We start from the raw sequence: 18,476 nt of genomic DNA on the forward strand, positions 1-18,476 counted from the left end.
AGTCACGCACACTTTCCCAGGATGCTAAGGGAACTGAGACAAAGGGAGTCATTTAATTGAATAAGTGTGCTAGGAAGTAGCAAATGATTTGAGGACAAAAAACAAATGATTTCATGGTAACAGAAACTATGTAAGGACATTTAGGCATGATCGTAGAAAAGAAAGAGGTAATTACTGCTGTTTGCCTGGGATACGGCAATAGAAGGACGGGTCACTCAATTACCCATGGTTCTAGGCAACAGAGGGGCCATGAGGTTTGCTCACCCAGAGGGGAGGTTTCCGCAGTGCATTGTGAAGAAAAGACCAGCACATTAATCTCCTCGAAAAGTGCCTTTTGTCTTTAGGCTGAGCTCCAGAGACTCAAACTCAGAGAGGAATACAAAAGAGGCAGATCTAGAGGAATAAGAAGAGAGAACAAACTTCCTTGGATCATTTATAGGGAATTTGGTTACTTGGGGCTTGTGTTTTGACTGCTAAAAAGCATTCGTTTTATAGTGTAAAACATTGAGATTAATGTTGTGCTTTTAAGGACGTTTATATTTACCAGAGTATCACCAGGTCAGCACTTTAAAAATGTGCACATAAAATAAAAAATACCACAGAAAACATTCAAATGACCTGATATATTGTCACCCGGACGACCAGTGCATGTGGGGCAACAACTCAGTTCTATATGATATTAAAAAGGGAGAAATAATAAGAAACATACCGTTTGTGTTTATTTTAATTATTAACTTTTAAAGGAAATTAATAATATTCAGCAAGGATGCATGAAAGTGATCAAGTGGCAGTAAAGACAAAAGTGGTAAAACATGGTATAAAAGATTTTGGCAACACTTAAGTTCAGAGTCCAATTCTCACTATTAACTGTTGCTTATTAGCATGCATCCCAGATAGCAAATGACATCTGGCCCAGTTGTGGCCCACATCTCCCACATTCTTGTGGCCCACGACCGCATAGAATGACAGCGATGACTCAACCTAAGTGTGGCTTACAAAACCATACATATACATATTCAACTATGGCACATATGGCTCAGTTAGTTCACATGGGACACATCTGGGCCACACACAGCAAGCCACAACTCATACTAAAACCGGCTTGACGTGTGTGGGCCAGATACGGCCCATGTGACCTTTGCCGCTGTCAGAACTGAGCCATATGTGCCATAGTTGGCCAGATGAGGCCCGGATATGTATGCTATCTGGGATACTGTAACGCAGGAGTTTCCTGCATCCCCTCCTTCACACCCATGTTGGGAGCCGTCTCCTGAGTATTAACAACTACATTTCCCATCATGCACCCCATCTGGACTAAACACACACACACCTGTTCACCACTGATTGCTCTCACACCTGTATCCCATTTGCTCGTGTATATAACCAGCTCACAACCCTCATTCAGTGCGAAGTATTGTTTAGCCCTGGCTTTCTTACTGAGCGATTACCCACGTGTTTTCTCTTACTGGTTTAGATCACGGACAGTTTGCTGATATCTACGATCATTCTCTGGCTACCTTGACCTTGGACTGTTTCCTGGCTTTCGATTACTCTCTGGCTCCCTCGACCCTGGACTGTTTACCGTGTTCTGACGAATCTCAGCCTGGCCTGGACTTCTACGCCTGTGTATCTGAGTACTCTTTGCCTAGCCCTTCTACTATTGTCTGCTTAAATCAAATAAAAGCTGCAAATGGATCTTACCGACTCTGAGCAATCCTTACAGATACTGCTAGGATTTTAGCTGTTTATTAGAACTTGTAAAGCCCATCTTAATGCCTGATTCTGCATGCCCATATTCTACATCCCTTAATCCTACCCAATACCTAAACAACTACATTACTAACTATTAATAAGCAGTAATTTGGAGTTTATTGAGGCAAAAGTTGTAATTAATAGTTAGTTAATACTGAGACACTAACGTTTGACCAAGATTTCTATTTAAAATAATTGCTGTTCTTTTGAACTTTCTATTCATCAAAGAATCTTGAAAACATCTATTAGTTTGCTCAAATGTTAAACAGTTTAACTGTTTTCAACATATTAATAAGAAATGTTTCTTCAGCATATTAGAATGATTTCTGAAGGATCACTGAAGACTGGAGTAACGATGCTGAAAATTCAGCTTTGCCATCACAGGAATACACTTTAAAATATATTAAATTAGAAAACAGCTCTTTTAAATGTAATAATATTAAACAATATAAATGTTTTTACTGTATTTTTGATTAAATAGACGCAGCCTTGGTGAGCATGAGACATAAAAAAAAAAAGTTTCTAAAAATCTTAACGACAAAACCGTCTAGCGTTTATGGCTTTATCCTTTCTGAAGGCCAGAGGAGATTAAAAAAGTGAGAGGCATTGACTAGTCATGTGTGGAAAGGAGTATCCGGTTGTAAATACGGAAGCGGTCTGTCTGTGCAGTCCTACAGATTTCCTCTGAGGTCCCAGCCAGGAACTTGTTTTGGAATCTGCTGCTGCCTTTTTCAGCCAACACTCACCTCTCAAGCTACATCCTGTGACTCACCATATCAGAGTCATGTTGAACAGTAACATTAGTTCCTGACATGGCTTTTTCCTGATTCCATCAGCGTGACCTACATACATCAAAAGAATGGATTCTGAGTGTCATTCAGAGACTTCAGGAGGATGCCACTCACAGATTTAGGCCATGTGCACGTACGGAGTTTTTTTTTTTTTTACTTGGGTTTTCTGTGGCTTATAGTTTGCCATACTAAACCTTTTAACTCCCACTAACCAATTATTCAGAAAACACACACTGCTTCCACGAACTGACCACAAGAAAAACAATACTTCTGGATGGATAATTTGCTGTTTCAACTCTGTTATGACAGAAAACATGATAAGAGCCATTTGAGGATTATTGAGCAAGCAATTTTCAGTTTAAAAATAGATTTTATACACAACAAAGTATAGTTTTGAATGACCTTTGTACTCGATAGAAACCATAAATCAACATAATCCAGATGAAAAAATAGGTGTGCAACTTTGAATGTACAATAAGTTATGCACCTCGACACGTCCTAGTGACATCACTAAACCTTGATAACTAGCTAAGCATATCACACAGCTCAGTAAGAATGCGATTGTGCTTCCAAAGGATAAAAAGCCTGCTTTTGTCTGAGTCAACAGCTGTATTTTATGAGTCACAAGGTTCTCAAAGCTGAGCTCATGATGATGCATTCTGGTTTCGAGTGGAAATCATTTGCTTTGGCCTCACTGATCAGATGTCATAGCAAAAAGAACATTTTCTGTTGGCTAAATAATCAAATCCATCTGTGCAATGCTCATGTTAGAGGTGGGAGCTAGTCGTCATCCGATTCATTACACAACCAGTGTTCACCCTCCCTCACAGTCATAACGAAACTATGCTTGTTGAAAAGTGGCCACTGAGCAGTGACGCAATGTGGCATATCCTGTATTTTAGACATTGTGGCAAGGAGAGAGTATTTATTTGACATTTTGTGAGTCAGTTAGGGCAGAGATATCAAAATGCACTTAGATTCATATACAAGAGAATTCAATAATGACTTCAACAGTGGGCCTTAACCACAAAGCTTAGGAAAGAGATATAATAAAAGTTTCGCTCTACCATATGGACATCAGATATGCCTCAACCGTGTATTCTGTGTAAATCATTCGTACATCCATTGAATTGACATCAACTATTTACATAAGAATGGTTTTACACACACAGTACCATTCAAAAGAAGTGGGGTCGGTACGATTTTTTTCCTGTTACTTATGTTCACCATGGCTGCATTCATAAAAAATGCAGTAAAACAGTAATATTATTAAATATTATAAAAAAAATTTTTTATGCAATTTATTCCTGTAATGGCAAAGCTGAATTTTCAGTCTTCAGTGTCACGTGATCCTTCAGAAATCCTGCTCGGGAAACATTTATTATAATAAATTTTAAAAACAGTTGTGCTGCTTAAACTTTTGTGTGTGTGTGTGTGTGTGTGTGTGTGTGTGTGTGTGTGTGTGCGTGCGTGTGTGTGCGTGCGTGTGTGTGTGTGTGAGAGAGAGAGAGAGAGAAAGAGAGAGAGAGAGAGATGAAACCATGCCATTTTTTGTTTATTTCAGGATTCTTCAATGAATAGAAAGTTCAAAAGAACCGTATATTTGAAATATAAATGGTTTCTAAACATTAAAGTTACATTTTAGGTCACTATTGCATCATTGCTGAATGTAGTGTATGATTAACAAAGTGTTTCAAGGCCCATATTTAAAGCCACGATTTTTGTAAGAAAACAAAATGTTTTGTAAATCAGTCACAATGTACCTATTTACAGAGCATTTTTAAAGGTGGTATGTAATCTGTTCCAAGTAAGATAACCTGCCCAGAAAGTCACCAAACTAACAAGGTTGGGAACTGTGTGGACAGACTGCAAGATTATGACACCCTACAACTCACTGTGACACTCCACCTCTCCTCAGTCTGAAACTCCATTTACATACAGTGACTAATGTCAAAAAATGGCTGTTTGTTATATAACTATAGACAATTTCACTATCACACCACCAGTGTTTACATTTCCATGTATTTCAATGATTGTTTGTCATTGGTTTAAAATATGGTGCTAAATGTGTTGAATTAAGAAATATTCCCTTTTCATTTAATCAAAAATACAGATTTCTCTTTTACATTTATATAAATTCAAAGCATAGGCAGACAAGCCACTTAAATTGACAGTGAGCCATTTATATAGTCCACTGAATGACCAAAAATGACTATGCATCTTTTGTTCTTGTACAAACACAGAAGACCATTATTGGAGGAAACCACTGAAAGATAAAACAGAATATGAAGATTTTCACTTTAATTGCCATTGATTCTGTAAAATCCATATTTTGTTATCTCAAGTTTTGGATGGCTGTTAAAACAATCAAATAAAATAAAAATTCCTTGCAAACTGAACAAAATATGATTATTTTTATTTAGGTAATTCATAATTCCACATGATTAGTTTGAATACATGGTCACATAACTTGATCTAGATCAACTTTAATATGAAACATCAGGTTTTACATTAAAAAATACGAGTATCTTTAAGGTACATAAAATGGAAGAAATGTTATTCAACATGTACTGTTTTATAAATCTTCTAATTAAAACAGACTTGATTACATTAAAAAAAAGCAAATTTTTGTCTATTTCTAAAATCACTGAATAAATCACAAAAGAATGTAAGTTACGTCTAACAACAAAGAAAATGTGAACACATATAAAAGAAGTCGTCAATGTGCAGATTTGGTTCTCTCATATACATTTTTATGAGCTCTCGCCATCACATGGGTTCCCGCAAATCATAACTCTGTTTTCCAAACGGGCACGTTCAGCCGCAAACACAAGTTTATGACTTGCTAATGTCTCCTTAGGACCTGACCTAATCAGAGTTGGGTCCTTATTCTATATTGAGAAAGAGGGAAACATTGGGAGTGATCAAATCACTCAGATTCTACAACAAATACAGAGAAAATGATCTTACAGATCTATCGTCTTACCATCACAGCTGCAATGAAGGACTCAATCAGGTGATAATCCGCAGAGCCGTGACCTCCTTTACCAAAGTTACCTGGAACTCTCGTGTCTGCGGTGTGCTTTGTGCTTCTGTTAGTGAGGAAGTCGAACACTTTGATCTCATGTCCATCATAGGACAGTTCCCCCTTGTGAGAGAATAAACAAATAGGTGTTAAACCCCCTTACAGTCTTCAAAGTGTTGGAATATTGACACAAATGAGCAGGACGTCCCACCTTACTACCATGGATAGATGTTCTGCGTTTACATATTTCCTCTGTAAATGCTACCATGGTGAATGCGGCAGTCAAGCCTCCTTCAAACTCCATGGTCACTACCTGCAATAAATGATAATTAATAATAAAACAATATTCTTTGTTAATGACAGGAAACATCATTACAAGCATATATAAACTGTATGAGATTCACCAACCTGGTTTGAGCACACATCATTGTCACAATCGTAGACACAGCGTCCATAAGGTCCTGTTCTGAGGGCTTCAGTCACAGATTCAATATCAGGAACCGAGTTGCGACAAATTACTGAAACCGGCCAGCCATCATTCCCCTGATTTATGAATAAAATAAATAAATAAAGTAAATGTTCTTTTTGTGTTATTTGCATCATATGATTATAAGCTTCAAAAAGCATAGTAAATAAAGTTTTGGAGTTGGTAAGATATTTTAATGTTTTTAAAGGAAGTATTATCTGCATTTATTTGTTCAGAAATACAGTTAAAATAGTAATATTGTGAAATATTATTCCAATTTAAAATGTCATTTATTCCTGTGATGGCAAAGCTGAATTTTCAGCATCATTACTCCAGTCTTCAGTCACACAATCCTTCAGAAATCATTCTAATATGCTGGTTTGCTACTCAAGAAACATTTATTATTATTATCACAGTTGAAAACGGTTCATACTTTGTAAAAACTGTAATGCAAGTTTTTCAGGAGTCTTTGATAAATGGATAGTTTAAAAGAACAACATTTATTTGAAAAATAAATCATTTGTAACATTATAAAAGTCCTTACTATCACTTTTGAGAAATTTAATGTGTCCATTCTGAATCAAAGGACTCATTTCTTTAAAAAATCTTACTGACCCCAAACTTTGGAAGGGTAGTGTACATAAACATAGTGTACATTACTCTTTTCACTCGATCCAGGTAGATTTTCTTAGCAGAGTACGCACAATCCCCCTCTACAGGACAGTCTAAACAGCGATTTGCAGCCTTTGCTGGCTAGAAAAATTGAGAAATAATTTGATTTTTTTTTAAAAAATCTCACAATGGCAATGTTTTTAATTTAATAGTTAAAAAAAAAATAACAACACATAATTGTCCAAGTCCAACCTTATTCTCTTTTGTGAAGTGGCTAAGCGACCCAAATGATGAAACTTTTAAACACCTGTAAAATAAAATCCCCAAAACTATTATTTCAAAACCATCTAAACCTTAAGATCTACCTTAAAACATCATGAATATTGATACACAAAGAAGCTGGAAAAATTATGTTTTGCGGAAAGAAGTGTAAAAAAAGCAGAAGCAAAAATACAGAGCTAAGACTTGAGAGCCTTTTCTATATTAGTGACCCACTAACATGAGGTTAAAAAGACCCATCCCATGCTATCAGTTTGAACATATAGAGAAACACTGATAAACGAAGATAAGACATTCCATTCATTCTTTCTATCAATTCACTATTACTTTGTCTTCAGCTCAGCAGTGCACGTGCAGCAAGTCATGTTAGATTAAGTGTACCTTCGTCCGCCAGCCCAATGATGAATCAGATCCAAATCATGACAGGATTTGGCTAACAGAGCAAAAGAGCTTTCTGCCTCGTTTCTCCAGTTCCCTCTGACAAAGGAGTGAGCAAAATGATAGAACCCCACCTATCAGAGAAGACAGGGCTGACACAACACAGCTGCACGCAGCACACACACACTGCAAGTTTATTTAAACACAACCTACCGGTTCAAAATGTTGAATGTGGATGACATCTCCAATCACTCCGCTGTCAATCAGCAGCTGAATGAAAGAAAAAAAGTATGTTTTCTTGTGCCTGAGAGCTAATATGATTGTTTATTAGGATTTATAGGAAAGTGTAACTACTTTTATTTTGTGGATCACAGGGTCGTATCGGAGAACATGGCACACAGTGAGCATGACACCACTCTGAATGCAAGTCTCTACAATCTCTGTGCAGTCCTCCTCTGTAACCTTAGACATCAATATAATATAAATAATCAAATATTCATACAAATATTCATATTTTTTCATTTAATAACAAAATAAAATGATACACAAATTACGAACAATACCACAGAGGTTTGTGTGTCAATGAAATATAGTAAAAGAGCGAAAAATCTTGTTTATGCACTCTTTTTATTAATGGTTGTTTAATATGCTATTGAAAACCTAATATACTATTTTCGAGAAGTTTAAATTTAGCGATTCTAAAAAATGTCATGTGGTGTAACATCAATAAATAAAACCGCACATTTTCCAACTTATTAATATATATGATGTATAATAAATATTTTATATATAACAAATATTTCACATAGTACTTTTTTTTGCAAATATTGTGAATTATTTATTTTAAAAAGGGGAGGGGGAACAAAAAATAAATAAAAGTTTATGACAAAACTAATAATAATATAGTATAATATAATATTATAAACTATGATAATAGTTTTTTTCCTAATGATGATAGCAGGACAGTTGTACCATTTTTCTACTTTATACCCCCCAAAAATATCAAAATGATTTTTAATTTAATTCAGAAATTACTAGAAGAGGTATATTCAAATAATGTATGTAGTGTATGAAATGCATTTTAATTTTTAAATCAATCAACAGATCCCATAAAAAAAATTAAAAAAATCATAATGTCGTCATGGACAGGGCCCCATTAACCCAATCAGAGGCCCTGGGCATTTAACTACCCGGGGCCCCAGGCTGCATGCACACCCATACATTCCTCAAAAATGCCTACTATTGCCTTTATATAGACCCATGGTTGTGGATCATTTCCATCCTTGCGTTAACGGTATGCAGGGTAGAAATTAATGGATGGCTTTGGGCAAAATCGCCACCAAAATTCAAGATAATGCCCCTTACTGAGTTTTATTTTTATTTTTTTTATTAATAGTTTACACGAGCAAGAATGCTGTTTTCCCAAATATCAGCACAATTGCAAATGTGATATTGACTTTATACAACAGTTCAATAAACAAGAAGATAATATTAAATTTCTTACATTTTAGATACAATATTGCCTTTTTTTGCTCTATCTCACCAATGAAAATAGTTCTAAACAAAGCCACAGCAGAACCGTTGTGCATCTCCGAGCAACACACAGTGGTATTTCGTTCGTGAATGAATTGGCGTTTGGAAAGAATCGGTTGAGTGAATGATTCAATGACCCATTCATAAAGTCAGTCACTTGCTTCGTTCCTGAATGAATAAGCCGTTTTGAACTAATCAGTCATGGAGCCTTTTGGCAAAAAGACACTTACAGCCATTGGTTTCTCCAGCAATACATGGTAGCCTTTCTTAGCTAAAGCCACAGCAGGGTCCTGAAGAACAAAACAATGATTGGACACTGACTGAACCCATTTAAAGCAGACAACTTGAAGTGCAAGTTATGTCATTCATTAACAAGTAAAAAATAGCTAAGCATGCCATGCTGATCTAAATAAACTCTATCATGTGAACATTGACCAAACAAACCTTGTGAAGACGATCGGGAGTGCAGATCAATACAGCATCTGCAAATTTCTCTCTCTCTACTATAGAACGCCAATCTATGTAAAAAGCAAACAAATGTACTTCCAAAAAAAAAACACATCCAACACTTTTATTGTAACATAAAGCTGGGAAACAAAGCTGGACGTACCATTAAAAGTGTTGAGATCAGCTACTTTGTGATGTGCCTGAAGCTTCTTTCGAGCAAAATCTCTGGGGTCAGCAATTCCTACTACCTATGAGGAAACAGTTATAGTCATGGTTATTTATTTTTTCTGGTTGTGATGAAATAACAGAGTTGCTGACTGTCGATATGAGATTAAAACACAAATAATACCCGCATGCGGTCAGGATAAATCACAGCATAGTCTGAATAATTTTCTCCTCTGTTACCAGCTCCAACCACGATAACATCCACAGGCGATGGCATTATAGCAGATTCCTGCAGATTTAACAACATATAGATTTTTTTAAGTTTTATAGTTTCATTCTTCCTACAACCAAATATGTAGTACATAATTTGATCTGCCTATATTACATAGCATTTGATATCTTACCATGCAAAATTCCTAAGACTGAAGATCTGTGGTTGGGACTTTGCTTTATAGGTTTGTCTTCCTTTAACTTAACAGGGTTATAAAGGTCAGTCTGAAAGATACTGGTTACCAAATTGGAGTAAATTATTAAGTCCAAAGAGGCATTTTAGCATGGTATTGATAAATCAAATCTTTGCAGAGACAAACAATAGACTGTGAATCTGAATGGCAGAGAAATTAAAGTGAACTTGTCTTTTGTAAACAGATCAAACGCTTTGTGATATTATCAGAAGAAATAAGGGACGGGCGTCGTGTTTTCATGCGTTACCTTACACCGAGCTCTCAGCGCCTCACATCGGACTTCTTGGTCCTGAATAGGATTACGATCATATATGTGCTTGATTACGTGTATGAATACAAACTTCTCCTGTGGTTACATATATGAATATATGTAAAACAAAACACAGACAGTCTGACAGCGTCTTTTTCTGAAGACTTGGACTAGAGGTCTCGGCTCATTCACAATGGATTTGTTACTTCCTTGTTTACGTTTGAGCGATGACGTTCTAATGACGCAAGAGCAACGCTCGAAAGAACATGCCATGTACCAAGTAAATTTTTTTCCACGGAACACATACAATTTTAAGAACATCCTGGCCTAAAATTACAACAAAAACACCATAAAAGCACTTTCGGTACACGGTTCGTGGCCTATATTGTGAGCCAGTCATTGTAACAATCCAATTGTGTTAGGGACAGACCTATTTTTTTACAGTCTATGGGACAGCCCGATATACTGAAACATTGAGAAAAATATTGATGTTCATATAGTAATGCTAAATTAACGAATAAACGGATTTTTTGAGTCGGGTATTTTAAATTACGTTTGCACTTAAGTTTTTTGTTGTTGTTGTTTGCATTGATTTATTAAACCTCATTGGTTTTTCTGTCCTAGTTATTTTTTCTTATTTCATTTCGCATCTCTTCTTTTCTCCCTCGAAATGTATCTGGGTTTATAGGTTCTTATTCTTACAATATTCTTTAAAATATTATTGTAACTGTTTTTCAGGAAATGTATATCTGATACTAGAGTTTTTTCTACTTTTTTCACTTTGTTCATTTGATGAATGTGTCGGTTTTATGTAAGAGATGTAGGGTTTAGCATCAAGATCACCTGAGGTAGTACTCCCTCTTGTGGACGTAGTGATACACACAGCTCTCCTAATTGGATCTGTGATGTTTAATGACTTTTAATTTAGTTTTTAACAAAACCCATTCACACTCAAAAGGTGCAATAATTTAACAAAAACTGCACATTTTTTGTACTCTCTGTCTATGCCATATACTGGATTACTTTTAGCTCTTAACTGTTCACAACTCACCCACAAGTGTGTCACTAGACACCTAGCAGCCAATTTCTAAAATTTGCTGAGACAGTGGTGGTGGGACTCATCATTTGGAAGAGCGTAAAGAGGGGAGAGACAGTTGTGGTGTACAGAGTAGTGGAATCTCTTTCAAGAAAGACAAGAAAGAAAGGGATAATGACTCAACTTGAGTGGACTTTGTCTTTGCAGCAAATCCAACAAACGAAGACCAACAAAAATCTGGATTTTTTGATGAATAGAAAGTGTTCAAAATAAATTTTTTATTTTTTATTTTGAATGTTATTTGTGTTGGAACATTGTAAATGTCTTGTAGATGTATTTACTGTCACTCCCTGCTAAATAAATTAATTCATTTAATAAAAATCATACTGCCCCAAACAAAAAGTAATATACACGTCTGACAAGACTACACCAAATGTGAAATTTTGACAAAACTTAAATAATAAAAATTCCAACACAAAAACCCTATAAAAATTCTTGCCATAACGTTTGCCTGATTAAACAAATCAATATAAAGACATGAGACATTCTGCTAAAGTCATTCTCACCATCAGTTCATAAATAAACATCTTGAGCATGTTTCATCTCTAGTGGACAGTACATGGACCAGAGACTTCTCGTTTTATTCTAGCCCTCAGTCTGCGCAGTTCTACATGGCCACTGTCCACTTTAAGCCCGGTCTCTGTCAGAAGCCAAGCTTTGTCAAGTTTCTGCTCTCCATAGTTCTGCAGGGCAAAGCGCAGGAACTTTTCAGCAAGGCGTTGTGTTCCCAGACCAGCCTCCACACACAGCAGTGCCTGTCCCTCATGCAGATCCAGGGCTTGAGAAATGTCCTGTAAGCCAGACTCTTCATGGGAACACAATAGCAGACTACGGCCTCGGCGGCAAAGGTCCTCTGCCCAAACCTTTGGCTCCTCACTCCCATCTGCATTGTGGCCCTGAATGACCTTATTTAAATCAGACACAGCCCTGTCGTGGAGACCCAGGTGGGCCAGGCAGGCTGCACGCTGCCTGAGGTACTGAAGCTTCAACTCACTGACCGCTCGCACTGCTAGCGTGAGGAGGGCTAAAGCGTGCTCCCACTGGCCACTTTCAGACACAATGCCGGCCTGCTGGGATGCTGCCTGGAAGCACAGAATCATTGTATGAGACACTGTAGAGTTAAGTAAAGTCATCAATACAGAAGAGAAAATAGAATAATAAAATGGATAAAATGTGTAATTTATGTGCAATTTAACTGTAATGGGTTATCTGTATCTGTGCCCGTTTTGGGTGGGATTTGCATGTGTTTTAGTTCTGTTTCCTGTGTTCATATAAGTTCCCATGGTTTCCCATTGACACACACACACAAAGTACAAACTACAATACACTACACTATGCTAAACCTACCCATCACAGAAAACTTTCTGCATTTTTTAATTTTCAAAACACTTAATTTAGTATGATTTATAAGCTGTTTTCCTCATAGGGACCAAAACAAATGTCCCCATAAGGTCAAATTTACTGGTATTACTATCCTTGTGAGGACATTTATTCCACATAACGTAGGAAAAACCAGGTACACACACAAACACACATGACTAGTGATTACCTGTGCCAAGCGTTTTCTTTGAGCTGACTGCATGAGACTGATTAGAAAGTCTAGAGTTGCTGGATCTTTCTCAGCCACCACACTCAAATAGTTGGTTGCCACTTTGTAGTTCTGCTGCCAGGCCTTCACGACACCCCACCTGGCCTTAGCTGCGACATCTCGAGGCTCTTGACCAAACACCTGCTTCAGATGCGCTCCTGCAGCATTCACCTCCCCTTTACAAACATCGTTTCAAACGCCAACTTTTAAAACACATTTTACATAGACATAATGTATACATTTTTAATGTGTCTAACACATTTGATGTGGAATAAACAACCAACTGGCCCACATACTTGACTCTTTTATGCTATATACTGCTCCCTTACCTTTGGCAAATAGTGTATCTATGTACAGGAGGTGCCACCTGGGTTCCCTGCAGTCAGTGTTCATTAGTGCTCCACCAATCAAAAAGGCCTCTCGAAGGTGCTCCTCCCGGCAGGGTACAGGGTTAGCCAACAGAGTCTCTGACAGGCTGCTGCGACAGTACTGACCCAACCATTCACTGACCAGTCTCTTTGCTTTTTCTTTAAGTGACAGCATGCTCTGAGTGACCTCCTCAGCACCACACTGAAGGGCAACTAGTATGTCTAGTGTGCATTCCTGGTGAATTATTGATGTTAATAGTGTCAGTTTACAAGCATGTAGGAAATATTACTTTAAGCGTCTGTTATTTCAGCCACTGATCTTGAAATATTGGTAACACTTTACAATTAAGTTCAACTTGACATATAAATTAAATAATGCATTACAGTTTACAGCATTTTCGTTATTTTTTATATAAATAATGTAATATGTATAAATATAAATTAAAATGTCTGCATTAGTGATGTAGAAGTTAACATTAACCAAGATTTTTGCATTTTATTGCATAAAACTATGCGTTAACCTTATTGTAATATGTTACTGAATCATGAACCCATCTTTAAAAACACTTTTTGGTTTCTATAGATGGAGGTCTTTGTTTTCTGGTACCACACCTTCTGCTGGTTCAGCATAAGATAAGTGAATCCTCTTCCACACAAAGCCTGCACATGGTCTGGGTGCTCTTTAAGGATCGCAGTGAAGTCAAAGATAGCCGTCTTCCATTGGCCCAATAGAGCATAACATTTTGCTCTCTCCAGCAGGGAATCTATTGCGCCACCACCTAAAGAATAATCGGTTAACACAGTTAAGAAAATTAAGTTACCTTTATCTCTTTATTTACAATATAATTGCTGTAAGTGATTATGAGAGTTACATGAAACATAAAGACCAAGATCATATAATGGAAATCAATTACAGAAGAAAGTAAAAGAAAATTGCAGAGCTGGAGAGGAAACTTTTTTTTTTTTTTTGTAGAAACTGCGTCAATCAGATACAATCAATGGAGTAAATTCCTGTTTGCATTTGCACATTTTCCTCTACATTTGACCCTAATAACCATATATATTTTGTAATGTAAATTAATATATTACTGCATGTGTCTGAATTTAACATGTCCTCATTACCTGAAGCCATAATGGCAATGGACAAATAGGCCACAGCTTCCCTTATTGCACTTTCCGCTTGTTGGCCACACAGTATACGTTGGGAAGCGGTGTGACAATGTTTTTCTAGAAGTGCTCGGTCTTGTAAAGATGCTACAGAGAGAAGGGGACGTAGGCAGCTTGTGTCTCCTGAATTAATCAGCTTTTTCAGTAGCTGTAAGACACCAGAGATATTACTTGATATGAAGCAGAAAATGAAAAAACTATTATCATAGAAATATTGAATCATTTAAATGTGATAAAACTAAGGAATATTATCTGGCACCTGATAGGCATCATAGAGGAAACCTCGATGCAGCTGCAGAGTTGCAAGACGTGCGAGAATCGGTGGACGTGGGGCTGTGTGCTCAATGTTGAGAAGAAGACGGTAAGCCTCCTCAACACGACCCAACTGGTACAGAGCATCTGCTGTGAGAATCTGGGGTCCATCGGCACCGGGCTGTAACTCCATTAGTAGAAGAGCAAGAGCGTGCACTCCAACGGAAGACCTGAAGGAAGCACAGGAAAATGAATATGACAGTGGTGTCCAATCCTGCTTCGGGAGGGCCAAGGTCTTGAGGTGCGTTCAGGCCATGTCGTAATTACCGTAACGATTCTGAACGGTAAAAAGCCTTCACGTGCTTGTATAACTTGAAATTAAAATGTGTAAACTCATGATTTTCTGGGAGCAATGACTTGTACCACATGGCTGTGCTGTACCACCTAACCACTGCAGATTTAAAGTGTGTCCGATCGGTGTACGACATCAAAGTAACGCAAGAGCGAATTTGAAAGCATACACAGCTTTATTTACAGTAATTATGACATGGCGTGACGTGAACACAGCTACAACACAAATTAAACACACCTGAACCAGCTAATCTAGGTATTCAGGATCTTTTGCTGTGTCTCATTTCGTAGACTGCACCCTAGGGAGGTTGCATTTGTCGGAAACATACGTCACCAAGGCTGTCTCATTTCAGAAAAGTAACCATTCTAAAATTGATTGTTATTGCTTGTGAGACATAAATTACTGTAATTTACTAATTACCTCGGAATCTAATGGTTACTTTTCTGGAATGAGTCAGCCTCCATAATCTATGCAACCGCGGTAAATGTGACCTCTGGAGGGTGCAGCCTTCGAAATGAGACACAGCAACTATAAACTTCTAAGTTAGGTTGGAGATAAACTCTAAAGACAGGTGGCCCTCCAGGAGTGCTTATCGACACCGATAAGCCAATAATTATTTTCATGTAATGGCTGATTCTATACTATTTTGTCTAAACACATTAAAAATTCAACAGCAAAAACTAAAATAATTTTAAATGCTACAAAGTGTATGTGGGCATGACAATATTACAATTCACAAAGTGGATATTCACTTTAAGACAAAAGGAGAGATTTTGCAAGACAATTAAGTTTCATTCAGAATCTGAAAAATGCAAATGTACCTCTGTTTGTTGTTGGTGTGACCTTCCTCGTGCTCTTGTTTTGCTGTAGGATTTGAGTCAGCTTTTTGTTCTTCGGTCCCCTCAAGCATAACCCTTCCCTGTTCCAGCAACACAGTGCACAGCAACCCACGGTAGTTCCATGGCACCAGGCACCGAACAGTTACAGCGGTGTCCTGCAGCTGTAATCGGCTCGCCGTAACGTAATCTAGAGCAGTAAGGTAGTGTGAGCCCCCCATCATACGCAGGACACCCCTGCCACAGAGTGCACGGACACAGCTGGGTGGGTGAGGAGTATTATGATTAATAACTGCTTGGAAATCTTCCAGAGCACCTTTATGGTCCTCGGTGAAGAGTCGTGAAAACCCTCTGAGCACTTGCACGGTGTTCTGGTAGCTCTGCTGGGCTGGAGCTGCAGCGGCTAGCTGGCTACTTATGGAAAGGGCTTCTTTATGTTCCCCACGCAAGAGGAGGCAGTCTGCTAGACGCACCCGCAGTTCCCTACCTCCTCCGTCTGACTCCAAGTGGCAGAGAGCTCGCAGCTGAGCAATAACGGGATCCAACAACTCCACTCCTTTTGAAGACCGGAGGTCAGGCCTTATAAGAACTGCCTCCCTGAACTCCAAAACGCCCTTCTCGGCCTGTTGGCGCAGCTGGATGCGAGCAGTCAACCCTATGCCATTGTCCGAGAAAAGGCTCTGGAATTGCTGTCTTGCTGTCGCCGGATGAAGTGCAAAGCCGTCACCCAGGTCTTTGCAGACTTCTCTTGCTCGTCCTCCTACTGAAAAATGAGCAGCTGCTCTGCCCACCAGTAAACAAGCTCTTTTCTCTGGTGCCATTACATGTTCAGTCTGTGATTCATCTAGTTTAAGGGCCAGCGACAAAGCTTCTGCACTTTCTGTGAACTTTCCTGATGAAAACAAGACTGCAGCTTGAAGTTCTCTCACCTGGATGTCATTAGGAGAAATGGCAAGTAAAAATTCAACCGTTTTGGTGGGATCCATGTCGTCACTTGCTTGTGTAGGACTCGATGCTTGCTCTATCTGCCCCTTAGCATGAAGTATGGAATATCTCAGATACATTTGCTGGTAAAAGGCTTTAATTAATAGTTCCACATGTTTAGTTTGCCTTTCTTTAACAAGTCTAATAGTTTCTGATTTATTTCCATTAAAGGCCTGCAGATAAAGCTGAGGACCTTTGGGGTTTTGAGGGTCTGAGAGCAAGCAGGCTAGAGCCCTAGTTAACTCCAGAACTAACCGTGTGTGACCTTCAGGTTGGGGCATTTGTTTTCCCCCTAGAAGAGCGGAACACCGTGCGAAAATCTCGTCCGAGGCATGACCTGTCCCCTGCAGGACAGACTCCATTTTATAAAGAGAAGCAGAAATATTATTGGGGCATAATGTAGACAGAAATACAGCAACAAGACCTTTGCTCAGGCCCTCAACTGAGTTGTGCGAGACGCCATCAAGCCAGGCCTCCAGAGTTGAGATCACCTCCTCTAAGAAACCTGTGTCAAGGCCACGCATGTGTCCTACGGTGGATCCTGCATGATTTCCAAAAGCATGGGTGTACAGAGCAGCAGCTCTGCCAGGGTCCCCAGAGAGCAATATTTTGTCCCCCTCTCTGCACAGTTCAGCTGCACCTTTATGCATGCCATTCATCTCTCTTCACTGTAATGCTATTTACATTTGGACATTTCCTCCACAAGGGTCCTCAAAGATCTTTGAAAGAATTTGAAAGCACATTACTAAAAAGCATTTTTCTATTGCTCTTATTAATATCATGCATTGAATGAGTTACTATAAATATGAATTGGATAAATAAATGACACTAAATTGCTGTTTTAAAATGTCTTCCTTTTGAAATATAACTAGTATCTTTTTTGTTACTACTTTATTTTTTAAAGTAGTAACTGTAGTACTAGTAACTGTTCATAGGCAATAGTATTTATTTATTCCAATATTTACTAGGCTATATTAAATTAGTCCATTGTACCAGGTACTTATTCCCTAGTTACTAGGATTCCAGTGACAACTATCTTTTCCAGCGTTACAAGTTTATTTATTAAATAGTAGTAGCTTGTAACTATATCTATCCCATTTAACATCCCATTTAAGTTGTTTCCTTGTGATATAATGGCTACAGGCTACTTTATAGTTCAAGTAGGAATCTTATTAAAAATGTTACTAGTTCCATTTCGGATAGTGACTATCAGCAAATGAAGAACAAATATCCCATAAGTACTTGCTTCACTAAAAAAAATTAGGAATAAGCACTAGGCTATCTAATGAATTGTTGTTACTACAAAACTACAGATACTAGTCCGTATCAATGGCTTATCAGTTCTAAGCAATAAATGTTAACATGGCTTCCAGCAGACACCAAAGTAAAAACAGATTTTTATGAAAAGAGCAGGCACTATATCGAGATTAGCGGATGATTTACTCACCTTTCTGTGTCTGCGAGAGTTTGAGCGAGAGGGTACAGTCCACGCACTTTTGGTCGGCTTCTCCTGTCTTATCTTAAACGAGTTAAACATTATTTTCTGAGATGTACCGCATATTAAACACTATTTAGATAGACCACATATGAATCTTCGTAGACTTTTTTCTTCTTCTTCAAAATAACTGTCAAAAGATGCGACTGCTGGTTAAAGAAGACCGCTTCGCGCTG

The 18,476-nt window shown here is 38.0% G+C and overlaps 2 protein-coding genes across 5 annotated transcripts; both read right to left on the reverse strand.

Moving 5' to 3' along the window:
- Positions 1-5,253: 5,253 nt before the first annotated feature.
- Positions 5,254-10,288, reverse strand: zgc:154075 (uncharacterized protein LOC556929 homolog). 4 transcript variants are annotated; one of them, XM_056241825.1, is made up of 14 exons: positions 10,167-10,288; positions 9,633-9,737; positions 9,447-9,531; positions 9,281-9,354; positions 9,067-9,126; positions 7,658-7,765; positions 7,517-7,573; positions 7,307-7,437; positions 6,899-6,953; positions 6,695-6,787; positions 5,977-6,111; positions 5,780-5,881; positions 5,530-5,691; positions 5,254-5,434 (listed from the first exon to the last, which is right to left on the reverse strand). In XM_056241825.1, the coding sequence occupies exons 2-14, from the start codon at positions 9,723-9,725 to the stop codon at positions 5,297-5,299; spliced, it is 1,293 nt and encodes a 430-aa protein (XP_056097800.1). In that variant the 5' UTR covers positions 9,726-9,737; positions 10,167-10,288; the 3' UTR covers positions 5,254-5,296. The 4 variants fall into 4 exon arrangements, with proteins under 4 accessions (XP_056097800.1, XP_056097801.1, XP_056097798.1 ...); XM_056241826.1 differs by having other exon boundaries at positions 10,160-10,288; XM_056241823.1 differs by lacking the exon at positions 10,167-10,288 and adding an exon at positions 9,853-9,925.
- Positions 10,289-11,472: 1,184 nt separating this feature from the next.
- On the reverse strand, positions 11,473-17,596 carry ttc34 (tetratricopeptide repeat domain 34). Its single transcript, XM_056241829.1, has 7 exons — positions 15,807-17,596; positions 14,641-14,863; positions 14,337-14,529; positions 13,827-13,993; positions 13,176-13,449; positions 12,808-13,022; positions 11,473-12,340 (listed from the first exon to the last, which is right to left on the reverse strand). The coding sequence occupies exons 1-7, from the start codon at positions 17,462-17,464 to the stop codon at positions 11,804-11,806; spliced, it is 3,267 nt and encodes a 1,088-aa protein (XP_056097804.1). The 5' UTR covers positions 17,465-17,596; the 3' UTR covers positions 11,473-11,803.
- Positions 17,597-18,476: the final 880 nt, after the last annotated feature.

Source organism: Rhinichthys klamathensis, unplaced genomic scaffold, assembly GCF_029890125.1.
Source record: "Rhinichthys klamathensis goyatoka isolate OS25496 unplaced genomic scaffold, OSU_Roscu_1.1 h1tg000678l_1, whole genome shotgun sequence".
Lineage (NCBI taxonomy): Eukaryota > Metazoa > Chordata > Actinopteri > Cypriniformes > Leuciscidae > Rhinichthys > Rhinichthys klamathensis.